Raw genomic sequence first — 18,921 nt, 5'->3', positions numbered from 1 at the left:
TCTCCCACATCTTCCTTATCCATTCATCTATTGATGGGTACTTAGGTTGCTTCCATATTTTGTAAGTAAGGTTGCAATAAAAATAAGGGGTGCTTGCACAATTAGTGTTTTCATTTTCTTTGGGTAAATATCCATTAGTGGAATTATTAAATCATATGGTATTTCTATTTTTAATTTTTTGAGGAACCTCCATACTGTTCTCCACAGTGGCTACACTAGTTTGCATTCCCACCAACAGTGCATGAAGGTTCCTTTTCCTTTATATGCTTGCCAATACTTATTGTTTCTTATCTTTTTGATTTTAGCCATTCTGATAGGCGTAAGGTGATATCTCATTGTGGTTTTGATTTGCATTTCCTGATGATTAATAATGTTGAGCATCTCTTTATCTGTCTGTTGTCCATCTGTATGTCCTCTGGAAAATGTCTATTCAGGTCCTCTGCCCATTTTTTCCCCCTCTGCCCATTTTTAATCAAACTGTTTTTTTGGGTGTTGAGTTGTGTAAGTTCTTTATATATTTTGGATATTAACTAACCCCTTATCAGATACATCACTTGCAAGTATCTTGTCATTCGGTAGGTTCCCTTTCTGTTTTGTTGATGGTTTCCTTCACTGTGCAAAAGCTTTTTACTTGATGTAGCCCCAGTAGTTAATTTTTGCTTTTATTTCCCATGTCTTAGGATACGTACTTTGAAAAATGATCCTAATAGCAAGATCAAAAAAAAAAAAAAAAATCACTGCCTGTGTTCTCTTCTAGGATTTTTATGGTTTTAGGTTTCACATTTAGGTCTTTAATCCATTTTGAGTTTATTTTTGTGTGCACCAGTATTATTTTTAAATAAGTGTGTCAATGTATGTATGGTTAATGGTTTACTATAATTTAATAAATAACACAGATGAAAATTATGACAAAGGGAAAAAACTATAAGATCAGTTATCCTAAGTCCAAGGGGAACTAGGCAAAAATATTTTAAAAGTCTACAGAATGAGCCTGGTTTCACTGCTTAAGGAAAGTGAAGTCTTAACACATATTGATGGCGCCTTGGTGGCTCAGTTGGTTAAGCATCTGACTTCAGCCCTGGTCATTAACTAGTGGTTTGTGTGTTTGAGCCCCAGGTTGGGCTCTGTGCTGACAGCTCAGAGCCTGGAGCCTGCTTCGGATTCTGTGTCTCCCTCTCTCTCTGCCCCTGCCCCACTCATGCTCTTTCTCTCTCTCAAAAATAAAAATAAACATTAAAAAAATACATTGATAAAAACTTCAGTTATAACACTTAACATGAATCTGACAATCTTATAGGTAAGTAGTCACAGATTTCTAATTAATGACTATCTAAATATTATTAAATAGGTACTGAACAATATTTACCACCATAAAAATACATTTTAAAAATATTAGGAAAAGCCTAAAGCTAAAGGTGAGGGGCACATGGGTGGCTCTGTCGGTTGGGTGTCTGACTTCAGCTCAGGTCATGATCTTGTGGTTCATGGGTTCAGATCCCATATTGGGCTTCATGCTAGCAGCATAGGGCCTGCTTGGGATTCTCTCCCTCACCTTTCTCCCTGCCCCTCCCCAACTCCCTCTCAAAATAAATAAACTTTTAAAAATAAAGTTTAATGTGAATTTACTGTAGTGTTTAAATATGTTCTGGAATATATGGCTTTCTTTACTTTTTCCTAACAGTAAAAAAGTTAATAAAAATCTAGACTTTTTCATATATCAGTAGTAATGTAAAATTCTCTAATATCTTATTTTATGTATCATACATATTTGCATATATATATTTACATTTCCATAACATGTGCATTTTTTGTCCAAAAATAGTGGAAGGAAGGAAGGGAGGAAGAAAGAAAGAATGAAAGAAAGAAAGAAAATAAATCCTGTGTAAGGTAAAGTGAAAAATGCATTTCTAAATAGCAGCACAAAAGGCGTGTAAGTCAAGTTTAATTACTATGGCTGTCTCTCACAACTCCAGTCTATAATTTTGTAGACAGCTGTCTAGTAGGAAAAATATTTGCTCAGTGTCAAACTCCCTAAAGAAGAGAGTACCAAGTACCCTGTTATGCAAATAATGTTACATGTATGCATATGATATAGAACAATACCAAATACAGTCTCATGGAAAACCAGACATTAGTTTCTTTTACTGGCAAATTTTACAAGTAGAGTACCATTTAGCAAAAGGCAGAAATCATCTAAGTGTTAATGAAACATTTTTTTAAATACCAGCTCTCATCCCTTCTCAGGTAGCATCTGGCCTTACACATTGACACATTTCTTAATGTTAAATCAAACACTTTCTTATATTAAAAATTAACTCTTTATATTTTAGGTTAGCTAATTTTGTATATTAGTAGTTGATGTTTATAATATATTGGTACTTTTAGGTGTACCTAAAGTATTTATGGGAAAATGTAAAATTTGACTATTAATGTTATATTATTAATATCAGTGGGACAAAAAAATTCCACAAATAAATAGCTGCATATGTAATGGAAAGAGAAAACTCTGTGGGGAAATAAAAGCAAGTTCAAAGTTTCTTGAATTTGAAAGCTGAACTTCAGAAAAACTTCATTAAATCGTAATCCAGATAGAGGAGAAAAAAATAGTTTAAAAGTTAAGTATACAATCAAAGACCTAAATTTAAGAGGTAAAACTACAATTTTCTCAGAAAAAAATACTGGGGTAAATCTTCATGACCTTGGGTTAGGCAAAGGTTTCTATTAATATACCAAAAATACAAGTAACAAGAACAAAAAAATAAATTAGACTACATCCAAACTAAAATCTTTTGTTCTGCAAATGATACGATCAAGACACATGGAACAGGAGAAAATATTGGCAAATCCTGTATCTGATACAGGACTCCTACCCAGAATATATTAGCAACAATCACAACTCAACAATAAAAACACAAATAACCAATTAAGAGATAGACAAAGGATCTAAACAGACATTTTCCCAAAGAAGACATATAAATAACCAATAATACATGAAAAGATGCTCAGTATCATTTTCCATCAGGAAAATGTAAATAAAAATCACAGTAAGATTCATCATTCATTCATCATCTGAATTCAAGATTCATTCATATCAACTAGGATTGTTATAATCAAAATGACAGCCATAACTTTTGGTGAAGATGTGGAGAAATTGGAGCCCTCATAGGCAACTGACAGAAATGTAAAATGGTGAAGCCACTTTGGAAAAAGTCTGGCAAAAGTTCTTCAAATGTTAAACATAGAACGACCGTACGACCCAGCAATTCCACTACCGCCAAAGAAAAATTAAAACAAATTAAAACAAAAAAGAGTACACAAGGTTCACAGCAGCAAAAAGTAAAAAACAACACAAATGTCCATCCAACTGATAAATGCAATGTGGTATATGGAATATTATTTGGGAATAAAAAAAGTATTTAGTACTGATATATGTTCCAACATGGACACACATTAAAAACACTAGGTTAAATGAAAAAAGTCACAAAAGACCACATATTGTAGGATCCCATTTACGTGAAATGTCCAGAATAAGCAAGTCCATAGAGTTAAAAAATAAATTCACAGTTGCCTATGGGCTAAGAGGGGTTTGGGGAAAGGGCTGGTGGGGGGATGCGGAGTGACTGCTAAAGGGTACTGGGTTTTTGGAAGACAAAAAAGTTCTAAATTAGATTCTGGTGATTATTGTACAATCTTGCTTATATACTAAAAAACATGGAATTTTGTATTTTAAATGAGTAAATTGAATGGTATGTGAATTATATCTCAGTAAAGCTGCCAAAAAAGTCAGGTACAGATTTCTAGTTACTTACCATCTTTAATCTACCTAAAAACACTTCAATCAGAAGCAGAAATATTACTTAAAACATTAATTCCAAAACTGTTCTGGTTTTATAGAAGCATTAGGTTGTTGAAATTTTATTTTGGAATTAATTACTTACAGACACTGTTAGGGAATCTTGTATATCTTTATGACTCACTAACTGAACATTACCATCTTCATAATAATGAACCTATTAGAAAAAGAAATTATAGAGACCACATTACAGGAATCATCAAGATCTTCATAGCTTCAACAATCACATCAGTGCAAATGACTATCAATTTCCACTTTAAACCTAGACTTTTCTGCTGAGCTCCTGACCTTTCAAACCCCAGTGAAACTTTCTGCTCTCAGTCTAGTGAGGAAACAAATTTGCAGTTCATGCATTTACTCAGGCAAGCCCTCCACCAACCTGACTACTGGACGTTTTTACCTCATAGATATTCTACTGGTATCTAAACTCAAGATATCCAAAACTGAGCTCACAATATTCCCTCCCAAATGTTGCTCCTCTTTTGTGTGTTTCCACCAACCATTTAATTCCTCGAATTCAGACACGAATTTATTCAATAAACATTAACTGAGTGATTACTATATATGCCTGCTAATACAGAAAGTTCTAGGGACGCACAGCTTTTAAAAAAAAGAGTCCCTGGCCTTATATTCCAACACAACACAGTAAGAGTTATGTACAAAGTCTTGAGACTATGAGATTTAAAGAAGGATTTCAGAAAAGAGGCAACAATACTTGCATTTAGCAATATGAGTATGACAACAATTAAACCAGGGAAGGTAAGGCAACTGAACTCAGAGAACAGCATTCTTTAGAAAGGCTTGGAGATACTTATAGCTGGCGTGTGTGTGAGACTGGAGAGGGAGAAGAGTGGCTAGAGAAATAAATAGATAAAGACAAGTCAACTTTGGGTCTTGTATGCCATGCAAATATGTCTGGACTATCTAGCAGGTTAGAGTGGTCTTAAGTAAGAAAGTAATATATCTAGATTTACATTTTTAAAAATTATCTTTGCGATGGTGGCAATGTGAAAAATAGATGAGGGGATGGAAAAGGGTCCAGTAACTCAACAAAATAACAATTATATGCTAGGCAACATGCTAACTGATGAAGATAGAACTGTGAGCTAGACAATTCCAGCTCTCAACAAGCTTTGGCTCAACAGAGGCTTAGAGGCTTCATTTTAGAAATTATCCAGGTGAAAGCTACTGAGGCCTAACTATCGGCCTCATTGGTCATCATTTATCAAGAATTTCATGTCTGGCTCTGTTCTAACCATTTTGCCCGTATCAACTAATCTTCAGACAATCATCTGAGCTTTCTATTGCTGTTTTCGTTTTTTGACTCATGAGGAAACAAGCAAAAATGGCTAAATTAAATGACTTCCTGTTGTCACACAACTAAGCGAACAGTGCTGGGATTCAAACCCAGGCAGTCTGCTTTCAAAATCCATGCTCTTAGCCTCTATTGTCTTGCCCTTAATGGACAGTTATGCTGAGACATAAAAGCAATAGGATAAAGGTAAGAAATGTATAGTGGAGTCAAATGATAGAAGAGCAGTATCTGATTCATCTTTATTCCTTTATGTCTTTTAGCACAACACCTTTCATGGTAGTTAACAAATGTACTGAATAAGTAAGTGAACCAAGACAGAAAAAGTCATTTCCTTTAACTTGTTTAGTAATATTTATATTCAAATACTTGGCCTTAGTTATTAAAGGTTTTTCTATATAAACATTTGAGTTTACATTAAGAGTCAAAAAATTCAATTATGGTGGATTTCTTATAAGAAACCAAATAGGAGTACAGAAGATACTTAAAGGATATATGTCATATGTACATATATTAATATATACATATAATAAATAGGTATTTATAGTCCAATACACATCCATATACTAATATTAAACTTCACAATTCCACCTAATTCAGAAGACAGAACAGCACAACTCAAATTCAGAGGATGCTTGGATGAACAAACTGTATGATGAGAAGACCAAATGGTAGCATCTAATTTTAGCTGTGTTTTGAGAATCTGTAAGCTATCCTTGCAGATTTTTGATGAGTGCAAGGTTATTTGAAAGATGAAATCAGCACTACTTGTTTTTCCCATTACCTCAAAACAAGGATCTGGAAAAGAAATGGTGATTGTGTACTAAGAAAATGTAAACTTATGAATTAGTTGTTTCTCTGTTCAGAATCATCTCAAGATCAGTAAACAAATACTTTTTATTTCATACCTGAATTTTCAAGATGCCAACCACTTGAGTGGTTGAAGGAGTGATTGTAAACTTCCACTCTGACCTCCAACGACCATTCCTTAAAAATAAAAACAGCAGCTGTAAATAAGGTAGGGAAAATAATTTGAATAAATTTTAAGTTCCAGATTTAAATGTAGTGCTACAGCATGAGAGTAAGTGGGAAGGACACTGGATATTCATTTTTTAATCACTGAAATATTTAAAAGAATCAAAGGGTTAAGTTCAGTTATGAGCTATATTTAATCTTAAACCTATTGATAAAAAAGGGCCTATATAATGGATGGAACTAAAGAATTCTAAAGCTAAGGCTTAAAACACAGTTCAAAACTAAATAATATAAACTACTTTTGGAGAAAATCTTAAGCTACTTCTTCACAACCGACACACTTGCGCTTTAATTAAGAATAAACTGAGTAAATAGGTGAAAGGGAATAGGAGATACAGGCTTCCAGTTATGAAATTAATAAGTAAAGAGGATAAAAAGATAGGAAGAGGGAATATAGTCAAAAGTATTGTAATAAGGTATGGTGACAGATGGCAGTTTTACTTTTGGTGAGCACAGCATAACTATAAACTCGTTGAATCATTACATTGTATACCTTAAACTAATGTGACCTTGTGTGTCAAGTATACTTCAATTAGAAAAAAAAAAAGAATAAACTGAATAAATGTTCAGATCATCAGGGGCCTTCACAAATACAGTCAATGCAGTCTGACATTCAGTGAACCAAATAATTTTAAAAAAGAATGGACAGAAATACAACATTTCAAGGTTCTGATATTTAGATTATATAAGGAATTGTACGAGTCAATTTTTTTTTTCTTTTCCCGTTTTAGGATTAAATTTCCACATAAAAGGTATAACCTCTTCTCACTTCTCAAAGGGACTTTTCGGGGGCATCTAGTGGCTCAGTCAGTTGAGCATCTGACTTTGGCTCAAGTCATGACCTCACAGTTCATGAATTTGAGCCCCATGTCTGGCTCTCTGCTGTCAGTGTGTCAGCATGGAGCCTTGGCTTTGGATGCTGTGTCTCCCTCTCTCTGCTCCTCCCCCACTTGCGCTCTCCCAAAAATAAATAAATATTTAAAAAAACACAACTTTTGGCATACAAATTAACAACTTTAATGGTAGGAAACTGTGACATCACAAACAAGCAACGAGTATACTGTTAACTCATTTTTGTCTCCCAGATAATGAATTTTATCCTGTTTTTTTCTGCCTTTTCGCAGCAACCCTTCCTTCTACCTCTATTTGCTTTTTGAATACTAAAGACATATTATGAAATGCAAACTGATACCTGTTAGGTTTTTCTGAACAGTACCATGTATTTCTAAAATAGCCATAGAGCTAATGGATTTACTATACTGGCTTTGCTATAAAATTACTTCTGGCATCCTTACAGTATTCTTGCAATCTACCCAATCATGAAAATCCATAGAATGAGAGTACTCTCATAGCTACAGTTAACACTTAACATCTGAAAAGTGCTATTATTAGAACAATGTTTCTGATCTACAAAAGAGAATTTTATACCACGTCTTGATGTTGAATGATATCCAAAATTATCTATAAGTAGCTCATTTGGAAAAAGAACCTAGGTCTATTTATTTTTTATTTCATGATTCCAAAAGAAGTTACAGTATTCCTTTTTTTTTTTTAATTTTTTTTTTTCAACGTTTTTTTATTTTTATTTTTAGGACAGAGAGAGACAGAGCATGAACGGGGGAGGGGCAGAGAGAGAGGGAGACACAGAATCGGAAACAGGCTCCAGGCTCCGAGCCATCAGCCCAGAGCCTAACGCGGGGCTCGAACTCACGGACCGCGAGATCGTGACCTGGCCGAAGTCGGACGCTTAACCGACTGCGCCACCCAGGCGCCCCACAGTATTCCTTTTATTTGGGTATTAGTACTGAGTAGTAGTGAGTTCTAAGCACATACATTTCAGATTTATTATGCCCACATGCATATATCAACACTGACTGCAAAAAGAAAAAAGTAATTCCGAATCAGGTAATGGTAACAATTTAAGAACTATTTCAAAAGATCCTTCCACAGGCATTACTACCATATAGTAATGGTAAATGATGCTCAGTAGATGGTACCCTTTTATCAATGGAGTACATACTTGAGATGTCCTAGACTTTATATTCTTCCCTTCTCTTTTATTAACACTGTAATTAATAAATGTGTTTTTATTCAACAAACATTTATTAGGCCTCCAAAAAACTGCTAACCATTAGGGAAACAGTAGAGACCAAGAAGAGAATGTACTAGTGAAATCTAAGAAACGCCCATGATTAATACCTTTCAAGTTTTATTCCATCTGTATTTTAGGCAAACTGAAGTATATTTCTTTGTAACAAACTATTTAAGATTGTACTGAGATTATTGTGGTATGTCATGTTTAACACTTTGGAATGTCATTTAAAATTTATCTTTTCTAAAAAGTGGAAGTAAGTTTTAACTTCAATGATACAATGTTCATAGTGGTAGTATGGGAGAAAAATTCACATTTTTGTGAAGCAAATTCGTGAGAATAGAAAAGTCAAGAACAAACATCATCTTCATTTTACAGATGCTAACGCTCAAGTTCTATTTTTGAAAACTGATTAGTAAATTCACTATAACATCTCCAATACATTTTAAAGTAAAACTTAGTAATAAGAATTTTCCTTTAATAGTTCAACCTCAGTAAGATTGATTTTTGGATATATATCTTAGCACAAATACAATAAATTAATAATGATTTTGTGAAGATTTATTTCTTTAGGATATTGGTAGGTTACTGCTACAAGTTTTTATGCCTAAAATGGAGACACTACATTTATATTAAGTTCATAAAAGTAACTTTGTACACCAGAATCTTTAGGGAACTGCAGCTTGTCATGAAGGCATATGTTTACAGATGGAATTGATTTTCCTTCAGTGATAATGGATCTGCATTCCTCCAAATGTTCTTGGTTAACCTTGTAGCCTTGCATTTATTTCTAAGATGGTTAAACAGTGGAGCAATCTTGGGCCATGGACCAAATCAGTGCATAGGGGTTACTGATACCTCTTACTCTACCCTCAAGAGCACAACCAACTTAGGTAACAAGTCAAATATTATGACTATACTTACTTTGATGATCTTAGCATGTATTAACAAAACAGGAGATTAAAGGTAAACACTTCACTCAATTCTGAGTTTATGAAGTCTTGCTGAGCCTCAGAATTTTATTAAAAGAGGTATCTCAGAAACAGTCTTGTCCAAAAAATAAAAAAGCCCAACAACATGTCAAAGGTCCAAGATTAATAGGGAAAGTCATTGCTTTAGGGAACTGGGCTTTTATAAGAATTAATCAACAATATAAGAATATATATATAATATATATATTATATATATATAAGATATATATATATATATATATAAGAATTATCAACAATAATTTGATCACAAAATTATAATCTAGTTAAAATGAAATTATGATTATAATCTGCCTCATTGTATAAAACATGTCATCACTTCCTTACATTGGCCAACCAAGCACACTAAGCAATCTACATGAAAACATCTACTTCAGAGCCCCCAAAGTTCACCAGAAAAATCACTGTTCTTTCCTTTATGATCACCTCTGTCTTCCTCTCCCATATAAGTCTCACTCAGGAACAATCCCTTCTCAGAATGAGCATATGGGCTTGCCAACTGGTCTGCTCACAGCCACAAATGTTCTCTGAGGATGCTGCTTGCAAGTCTCTAAAAACACTCAATGTAATCCCACGCTCTTTTCACAGAGTGTCAATGGATTTACTGCTACCTTTAAATAAGTATGCAGATTATGAAGCAAATACCTTTCTTATATGAAAAGGCTGAAGTTTCATGTTTAGACTGCACTTAGTCAATTATAAACAAATAAGGTATAGGTCCAACTAATAAAGCAAGGACTACAAAGGATATAAACAATGTCAAAATTCCCAAAACACAGAATTGTCACTTACCAAAAGTTTTTTGCTTGGAACTGATGGCTTTCTATGCATGCAATAATGGTTTGCTGTCCATCTATTTTTTTACCATATACCTTAATGGCAAAAATAAAATAAAATAAAAAGAAGAGTGAATTCAGGGCCACAGAATGTTCAACTTTAAACATCTATAAAAAAAATTGTGTATCACTTTGATAGGAACATATAAAAGAATACCAAGTAGGTCATTATTTCAATATAGTTGCTAGAAAAACAAGTACTCTAACACATACACCTATAATCACAAATTCTTAGTGAATCATGAAAGAGCTCAAAATTTATTTATTTACATTAAATGTTTATTTATTCTGAGAGAGAGTGCAAGTGAGGGAGGGGCAGAGAGAGGGGGGACAGGGGATCTGATGTGGGCTCTGCATCAACAGCAGCGAGCCCAATGTGGAGCCTGAACTCACAAATCATGACATTATGACCTGAGCTGAAGTTGGATGCTTAATCGACTGAGCCACCCAAGTGTCCCAAGAGCTCAAAATTTATGAAATAGGGTTGCCGGGCGGCTCAGTCGGTTAAGCATCCAACTTCGGCTCAGGTCATGATCTCGCAGTCCATGAGTTCGAGCCCCGTGTCGGGCCCTGTGCTGACAGCTCAGAGCCTGGAGCCCGCTTCAGATTCTGTGTCTCCCTCTCTCTGTCCCTACCCTGCTCATGCTCTGTCTCTCTCTGTCTCAAAAATAAATAAACATTAAAAAAATTTTTTTTTAAATTATGAAATAAAACTCATTATTACACTCTAAAATATTCACAAACATCCTAGGCATAGCAAACTTTTCATTCCAAAAACAGGTATCACATGGACAGTTTATTTTAAATGTATAGATACCAATTTGGCTGTTTACACACAAATAAAAATTGGATCTACATTGTGATTATCATCTTTGTTTCCTTTACGATCTTAGGGGTTGCCATTTCTTTAGTCATTTTACAAAGTATGAGGACAGAGCTGAGAAAGTTCATTTACGTAGAGATGAGAAAGGTCATTAATAGAATGCCTGTGATAATATGATGACGCCATTTTACCTCTTGCTTACTGCCTCAAAAGTAATGGATACTTTTGTGTCTTTCAATCCTCCTGGAACAAGTAAGATTGTCATACTCAACCTAGCGATCTATTCTTGAGTTATTCCTCCAAAATAATTCTAATCAACAAGATTATAATTCAAAGAATTTGTAAAGTATTTTTGGTTATGTTGCAATTTTTCCTCAAGTAATTACTGAGAGCTAGATACTTAATGGGACCATATGAATTTCTGTCCTACCCAGAAAACTTCTGAGAGTGAAATGGGATACTACTGGTAATGTTAATAATTATGTTGGGAAAACAAGTATAAACAAGGATGTATGGTAACCTTAGGTTCCAGAGGTAGGCAGAGGCCAGGTCCACAGGGCTACAAAAGTTTAGACTCTGTTCAGAAGCCTGGATTCTATCCTAAGTGTAACTAACGGAAAAACCTTTGAATGATTTCAAGCATGGGATTTTCATGATCTGATCTGAATTTCAAAAGATCATTCAGGCTATGGAAAGGATCAAAGAAACACAAACTGTGGGGACATGAAAAGACTATTTGGATACAATCTTATGAGAAAAAGAAAAGAAAAAGCATTCCTAGATACTATCATAGTTTATCCTGAAAATATAAAAATAGGTTAAACCTATGAAAGAACAACATTAAAAAAAAAAAAAACTTGATTATAAAACATGCAGGGACATGACTCCACTTCCAAATAATTTTATTTGTTCTAAGAGCTTATAACTTAATGAAAAAAAAGTCAGATGTAAAGTTAGTGAGATGAGTTGTGAACAAGAGATTAAAGAATCTTATCAAGCTCTAATCAATGCAGGACAATTCTTACATGGATTTAATTCAAGGTACAACCATTTTTCCATTTTAGGCAATCATAATATATTTACTATTTAGAGTTTCTTGAAAAAATATTCTTAGAAATATTTACTTCAAGGAAAAAAATGGCAAGTTATAAAATACCAGTTCTGTAAACTATTAAAGATTTCAGGAGACCATAAAAACATTGTCATATTTACGTAAGACAGAAGAAAAAATATGCATATCGATGACTTACAGTGCAGACCCCATTTGGATAATGTTCTTTTACATAAGCTCGCAGAGCAGTTTCTACTGAAGTTCTCCATGATTCAACTGCATTTTCTGCTTCATATGGTCTTGGATCAGTCGCTTCCTTTCTTAAGTGATCAAATTTGAAACAGATTCTGTTTTTGGGATCCAAAAACTTTCCATTTCCCAAGTCGCCATGTTCTGTTATCAATACCTTTAATGATGCAATGAATTTTGGAAAAAAAAGTATTTAAAACAGCATTTAAGTACTAATATACATTAATATACATTCACTTAAACTTTGTCCTTAACATGGTAAAATAATTCTACTCCAAGCAACAGATTTCACTATATGGCACAACTATAGTAATTCAAATGAGGCTATTCTCATTCAGCTTAGATTAGTGGATCTGACTTTCTCCCAGTATAACTTCTGGCTACCTGGTGAAAATAATGCATCTTTTAATAAACTACTGGAGTTTTGTGGGTTTTTTTGAGAACTATAAACAGTTTATTATTTCTGTACTCAGTTTCCAGTCCACAAAACTAGGAAAATGGTAATAACCTCCAATGAGAATGGTTACAAGAATAGCTTTAACGCTGACATAATACTCTTCAGTGTGTCCTATATTGTTCCTGGGCCCCAAATCTCATCTACTGTGAAGTGCCTGCTTATTTTTATAATCTATTCATTGACAGCTGTTTTCAACAGACTTCCAAATTTTTAAACATGTAACTTATTCATTTATGTATATTTAAATTGTACATGCATAAATCTGATATTCTGTGCTTTATTTTAAAAGTTTCCCTCTTTTTCTTCCCTCCCAACTCTCCCAATCTTTGATTCCTTACCTATGTCAGGACTTCCCCCTCCCTCTGATAACAAATCATGTAAACATAGGATGTATCCTTCTAAATTTTTTTCAGTTCTATAATCCTACATAGATAAAATACACATCTATTTATACATACACACATATACAGGGTTTTTTGGGGTCACTGTTTCACAAGAATGGAATGAAAATGTGCACATGCACACACATTTTTCTGCATCTGGCTTTTTTCATCATCAACATTATACTTAGAGAAATCCTTCAAAGTCAACTGGTAAACCTCTTATTCTTTTTAATGGCTGCATAAATGTCCCATAATGTAAATATAACATAATTTATTCTGCCATTCCTTTACTGATGGAAAATCTCTTTATTTTCTGGCTGTTTTTCTTTTTGGGGGGGGAGGAATAGGTACATTAAAAATTTTAAGTATTTTTGTACATAAATTTTAACATACTAATGTTTTTATTTCCATTAAAGGCTTCTACATCTCTTAAATAGATTTCCAGCAGTGGAGACAGTAGGTAAAGGGTCTATATGTTTTTAATTCTTCCAAAAAATGGTTGTGACAATCCACATTTTTATGAACAGTATATAAGATGTACTTCCTTTCACATTACCATCATCAATAGGCATACAATTCTTTCTTTGGTCTAACAGGTATAAAATTTCTCATTACTTTAACTGTATTTCTCTGACTACTCATAGATCTAAATTTCTTTTCATGTGTGGGCCATTTGCTCTTCTGTGAACAAATATTCTTTAATATTTTTCATCTGAGTTGTTTTTTTGTCTTATAAATTTACGAGTCCTTTGTTTAAGGTATCTGTTTCATTTTATGGTTAAAATAATTATTATGTAGCAAAATGTCCATCTTTTCTTCTATAGTTTCTGGGTTTCCAGACTTTAAGACAGTCTTCCCTGCCTTAATATTGTACAAGTAGACTCTTTTCTCTTAAAATTTTAATCATTTTACAAATTTTTAATCTACCTGAAATTTATTTCTGTATATTGTGAGACAGAGGTTCAACTTAACTTTCTTGACAGAAACCAGTTGTGTCAATTTTTTACTTTTTGTCTGTCTAAATGATGATCTTGTCATGTAAAAAAATTTTCATATATTCTGGGCCTAAATTCTGGTTCTATATGCTGCTGTATTGATCTGTTTATCTACTTTATACAATACCATTCTGATTTGACTTTACATTGGTTATAAAGCATCTTCTGCTATCTAGAAATTCTCTTATCTATTCTTATTGTTCTTACATGTTCCTTGTTTTTTTCCCAAGCATGTATTTTTTTTGCATAAATCATGAACATTTTGACCAATTAAAAAAACTATTAGGATTCTAATCAAATTACATTAAATTCACATTTTAATTTTTAAGTAATTTAACTTTCTATTTCAAAATGGAATGTGGTGTTGCCTTCCCATTGTTCATCACAACCTGTTTTGTGTTTTGTTTTGTTTTTTAAATTTTTTCTTTAATGTTTTTATTTATTTCTGAGACAGAGAGAGACAGAGTATGTATGAGCAGGGGAGGAGCAGAGAGAGAGGGAGACACAGAATCCAAAGCAGGCTCCAGGCTCTGAGCTGTCAGCACAGAGCCTGACGCGGGGCTCCAACCCACGGACTGTGAGATCATGACCTGAGCCGAAGTCGGACACTCAACCGACTGAGCCACCCAGGCGCCCCCTCACCTGTTTTGTGTTTTAAGAAGATAACCACGATTGTCTTCACAATCTTTTGTCTTTCATATTAAAATTATTCCTAGGTTAATGCACAGTTTTACCATTTAAAACGGAATTCCTCCCCCTCCAACCATTTCTAGTGTAAAGTACTCATTTGGCACAATAGAGAACAGCTAATGAGTTTTGTATACTTACCTTAAATTCAGCCATCCCACAAAATTTTTTTAAGTCTAGCAGTTTCTTTTGATTGGGAGGTTAGTTATATAAATCATGCCACCTAAGAGTTTTCTTTTCCTCCCTAAAGCTTTACAAGCTCTCATTCTCCTGTCTTATTTGCCATACCTCCATTTATGTTAGATAATAGTGATAAGCAAACCTGGCAAATTGTCTATTTTAACTAAAATTATTTTATTGTTTGTAGTCTATGATATTTACTGTGATTTTTGTTAAAAAGTCTACTCTATTTAAGAGGTTTTATTCTATCCCCAGGTAACTTAGGGTTTTTGTAATGAGAACTAGCAAATTCCTTTTCACTGTCTAGTGATACATCATAAAATTTTTTTCTTTGTTTGTTAATAGAGAAGACCAATATATTGTCTTACATGGAACCACTCATGCATTTTTGTAATAAATTCTATTTAGTCTTCATATTTCATTCTTTTTAATATATTTCTGAAGTCTATTTGTTAATATCTATTTAAAGTTTTTAAATCTAGGATCATATGTGAGATTAGTGTAGTTTGCTTTTTTTGTTTTACCTTTACTAGGTTTAAGTATTAATAGTACGCTAAGTTCATAAATGAGTTTGGGAGCTATCCAACATTTTAAAAAGGTGGATTCCCTGGACCCAGCAAATATTCTTCTAGGGATTTATCTTAAGAAAATAATGGTCAATGTGCCCAGAGGTACAAAGATGTACAATAACTTTGTTTACCATTAAAGAAAAAGAAAGAAAAAAAAAAACAAAAAAACCCCAAAAACCCAACATTTCCCAAGGGAAAAGCAAATTTAGGAGATTCATAAAATGAAACACTACACAGCTTCATATATGTGCATACACGTGTATGTGTACACACATATGTGTACACACATACCTGCCTATACACATATGCTTGTTTTCTGTGCAGTTACAAGTCATCTTCTGTCTACACTTTCCCTGTAAATACAAGACTACATACTACATAATGAATAACGCCAAAAGCAAGCTTTGACATAACGAGCCACTTAGAATTGTTACAACTCTCATGTTCTACCTACCAGTTTTTCTGTATATTGTTTTACATAAATTGTGCTTCACAAAAGCACAATATGAATTAATACAATCATTGTTCGATTATTTATAACTCTAAACCAAAAAAACCCCAAAAAACAAAAAACGAAACTAGTGACCTTTGGTAGCTTTTCTTAGCAATTCTAGCTTTCACTTTGGAAAGAAAAGATTTAATAATTACTAAATGCTAAGTTACTCACATGAAGAACTGTAGAATTCCAGAGCAACCAAAATATGATATAAATCTTACTAATATATATTCTAGATTTTGGATTAATATAGGATTGATTTTTTTTCCTATAAAAAACAAGAAAGTAGATTTAAAGCAATTATTTTCTAAAATCTCAAAAGAATTACATTTGAACACTTCTAAAAGGGACTTTCTGCTAATAGTATTATTGGTCTCAACAAAAGAAACCAAATTTTCAATTACTTTGCCCATAAGTGGCTATGATTAAAATGAACACTTTTTAATCTTTACACATACCATTTCACAATTCTTATGGAATACATTAACCATTATAAATGAAACAAAGAATAGTCAGATCCTGTGTTCATATGAAACATACCTGATCTTCATAACCTTCAATTTTTACTGGAGTAAACTGGTCCAAATTATACTGTGCAAATGCACTAAAAAAGAAAAAGGCCAATTATTCAAAGTTACAAACTTACCACTCTTAAAATATCATGAACAATTCACTTGTCAATAAATCTCCTGCACTACATATGGCAAGTTAAATAAAATTATAATTCTCCATTATTGATCTTATATTAACTAAAATTATTATACAGATATGGCTACTTTTAAAACTGATGAATAATACCCAACCTTCAATGTTTAGCAAAAGAAAATTAAATCAGTAAATATAATTTGACTTTTCACTCAAAACCTTGAAAGTAAAGGTTAGCCATCTACATATCTAATTATTCAAGTATATATTTAGTACAAAATATACCAGGAAACAGAGCAGGTGCTAGGAGAGATGCAAAGAGTAATCAGACAGATCCTATGATCAAAGGACTTACAGTTGAATAAGAGATAATAGATAAACATAACCAGAACACAAAGTAGAAAGTACTATAAGACAATGGCCAATAAAGAAGCATCAAGGAGAATTATTTATTTTAATTTAATTTAAATTTAAATTTAAGTTTTATTTATGAGAGAGAGAAATAGAAGGTGCAAGTGAGCGAGGGGCAGAGAGAATCCCACGCAGGCTCCACACTGAGAATGGGGCTGGAGCTCACGCGTTTGTAGGGCTCCAACTAACGAACTGTGAAATCATGACCTGAGCTGAAATCAGCCTCTTAACCAACTGAGCCACTCCAAGGAGAATACATATTTTTATTTTTTCAACGTTTTTTATTTTATTTTTGGGACAGAGAGAGACAGAGCATGAACGGGGGAGGGGCAGAGAGAGAGGGAGACACAAAATCGGAAACAGGCTCCAGGCTCTGAGCCATCAGCCCAGAGCCTGACGCGGGGCTCGAACTCACGGACCGCGAGATCGTGACCTGGCTGAAGTCGGACGCTTAACCGACTGTGCCACCCAGGCGCCCCGAGAATACATATTTTTAAAAACTATATTCCATGAAGGCAAGAATAAGAAGAGAAGTAGGGGTGATTTCATTAGAAATCTGACAATGAGAAATGGCCTTGAAATAATGGGTAGAGTATTCCATTTAGAGAGACCAGGATAAACAAAACACATGAGAAGATAGGTTAGGTTCACACCATAGGAAGCACCAAGCTCAAGGCCTGACACATAGCATTCTGTTCAATTATTTACTAAATTAAACTGAAAGGCCCTGGTTGATAGAATAATTACTTCATTTGGGAGGCAAAGCAGAATCACAGAAACTTTTTGAGAAGGAAGAACCTAACTACCTCTAGAGAAGATTAATCTGGTAGCAGTGTGGATGACAACTGGACAGTGGAGCAACTAGAGCCAAAAAAAAAAAAAAAAAAAAGGAGTTAGGTTGTTATTAGGCAAATGTCCATGTTAGAACTGCTGAAGAGTCTGAACTAGGAAATGGTGATAAGTTGGATTTGAGAATAAAACCTCTCTATTCTATGAGTAATACTAAATTACATATTTATGTAATATATTTATAGGAAAGCTTTTCATAGTACAAAAAATTATCTAGAAAATAAGTAAGGATCATATATATAACCTGGGAATTTTTTCTCCACTTAACAGAAAAGATATTGAGTATTTTAAAATTTGGAAATACATCTCTAAACCTATTCTACCTGGAAGATTTTCTAGATGGCAAGACATCCACTGAACTTTGAGGTATTAGCTACTGAGTCTCCTCTAGAAACGAATGTTTGGTTGAGCAAAGCACTACTGATAAATTAGCAGACTAGCAAATGCAAATCTAGCAAAGTAGAATTAAATTACTAGCTGTCAAATTCCTGACACTGAATGTTCAAAAAAGATGGCGGGGGGGGGGGGGGGCGGTGTACACATAGAAATGCATGATGTGGGAGCAGGGAGGAAGGGTAGTACTCACTTCTGATCTTAATTCATTAAAACTATAATTTTCCTAAGAATAGCTTCAACATAGCCAGGCAGTTACTACGCTTTAAGTGAATTGATCTCAAAAGTATGTTTGAGATGAAAAAAATAAAAAAAGTTTCTAGATCACTTAGATATTAGGATTCACTTTCCAGTGAAAGACATATTTAAATAATATATGTAGATAGTAATTTGATTCTAGGCCCTTTACTGCCCATAATACCAAACCCCATCCATACATCACTTGGGAGTGAGGAATAAAGAGGAAATCTGAAAAGGAGACTATGAGTTTAAAATAGGTAAATTTTTTTCTTAAATGCTCAAAGCAAATTAAATAGGTGACAGTTACATGGTATTGTGGGAAAGGTACTCACTAACCCAGGACTCAGAATACATAATACCTAGGTTTTGTCCAAAC

At 33.6% G+C, this 18,921-nt stretch overlaps 1 protein-coding gene across 1 annotated transcript in view; it reads right to left on the bottom strand.

Annotated features, from left to right (window-relative positions):
* CAPZA2 (capping actin protein of muscle Z-line subunit alpha 2) overlaps nt 1–18,921 on the bottom strand; it is a 59,434-nt gene that overhangs the window by 2,495 nt on the left and 38,018 nt on the right. The window contains exons 4-8 of the mRNA XM_078440224.2: nt 16,548–16,611; nt 12,191–12,397; nt 10,074–10,153; nt 6,074–6,152; nt 3,939–4,010 (exon numbers count right to left, since the gene is read on the bottom strand). Of these exons, the coding sequence (XP_078296350.1) occupies nt 3,939–4,010; nt 6,074–6,152; nt 10,074–10,153; nt 12,191–12,397; nt 16,548–16,611 (502 nt within the window). The remainder of the gene's footprint in view (nt 1–3,938; nt 4,011–6,073; nt 6,153–10,073; nt 10,154–12,190; nt 12,398–16,547; nt 16,612–18,921) is intronic.

This window comes from Panthera onca, chromosome A2, assembly GCF_046562875.1.
Source record: "Panthera onca isolate mPanOnc1 chromosome A2, mPanOnc1 haplotype 2, whole genome shotgun sequence".
In the NCBI taxonomy this organism is placed as follows: Eukaryota; Metazoa; Chordata; class Mammalia; order Carnivora; family Felidae; genus Panthera; species Panthera onca.
This window is presented reverse-complemented; position numbering and strand designations above follow the sequence as displayed.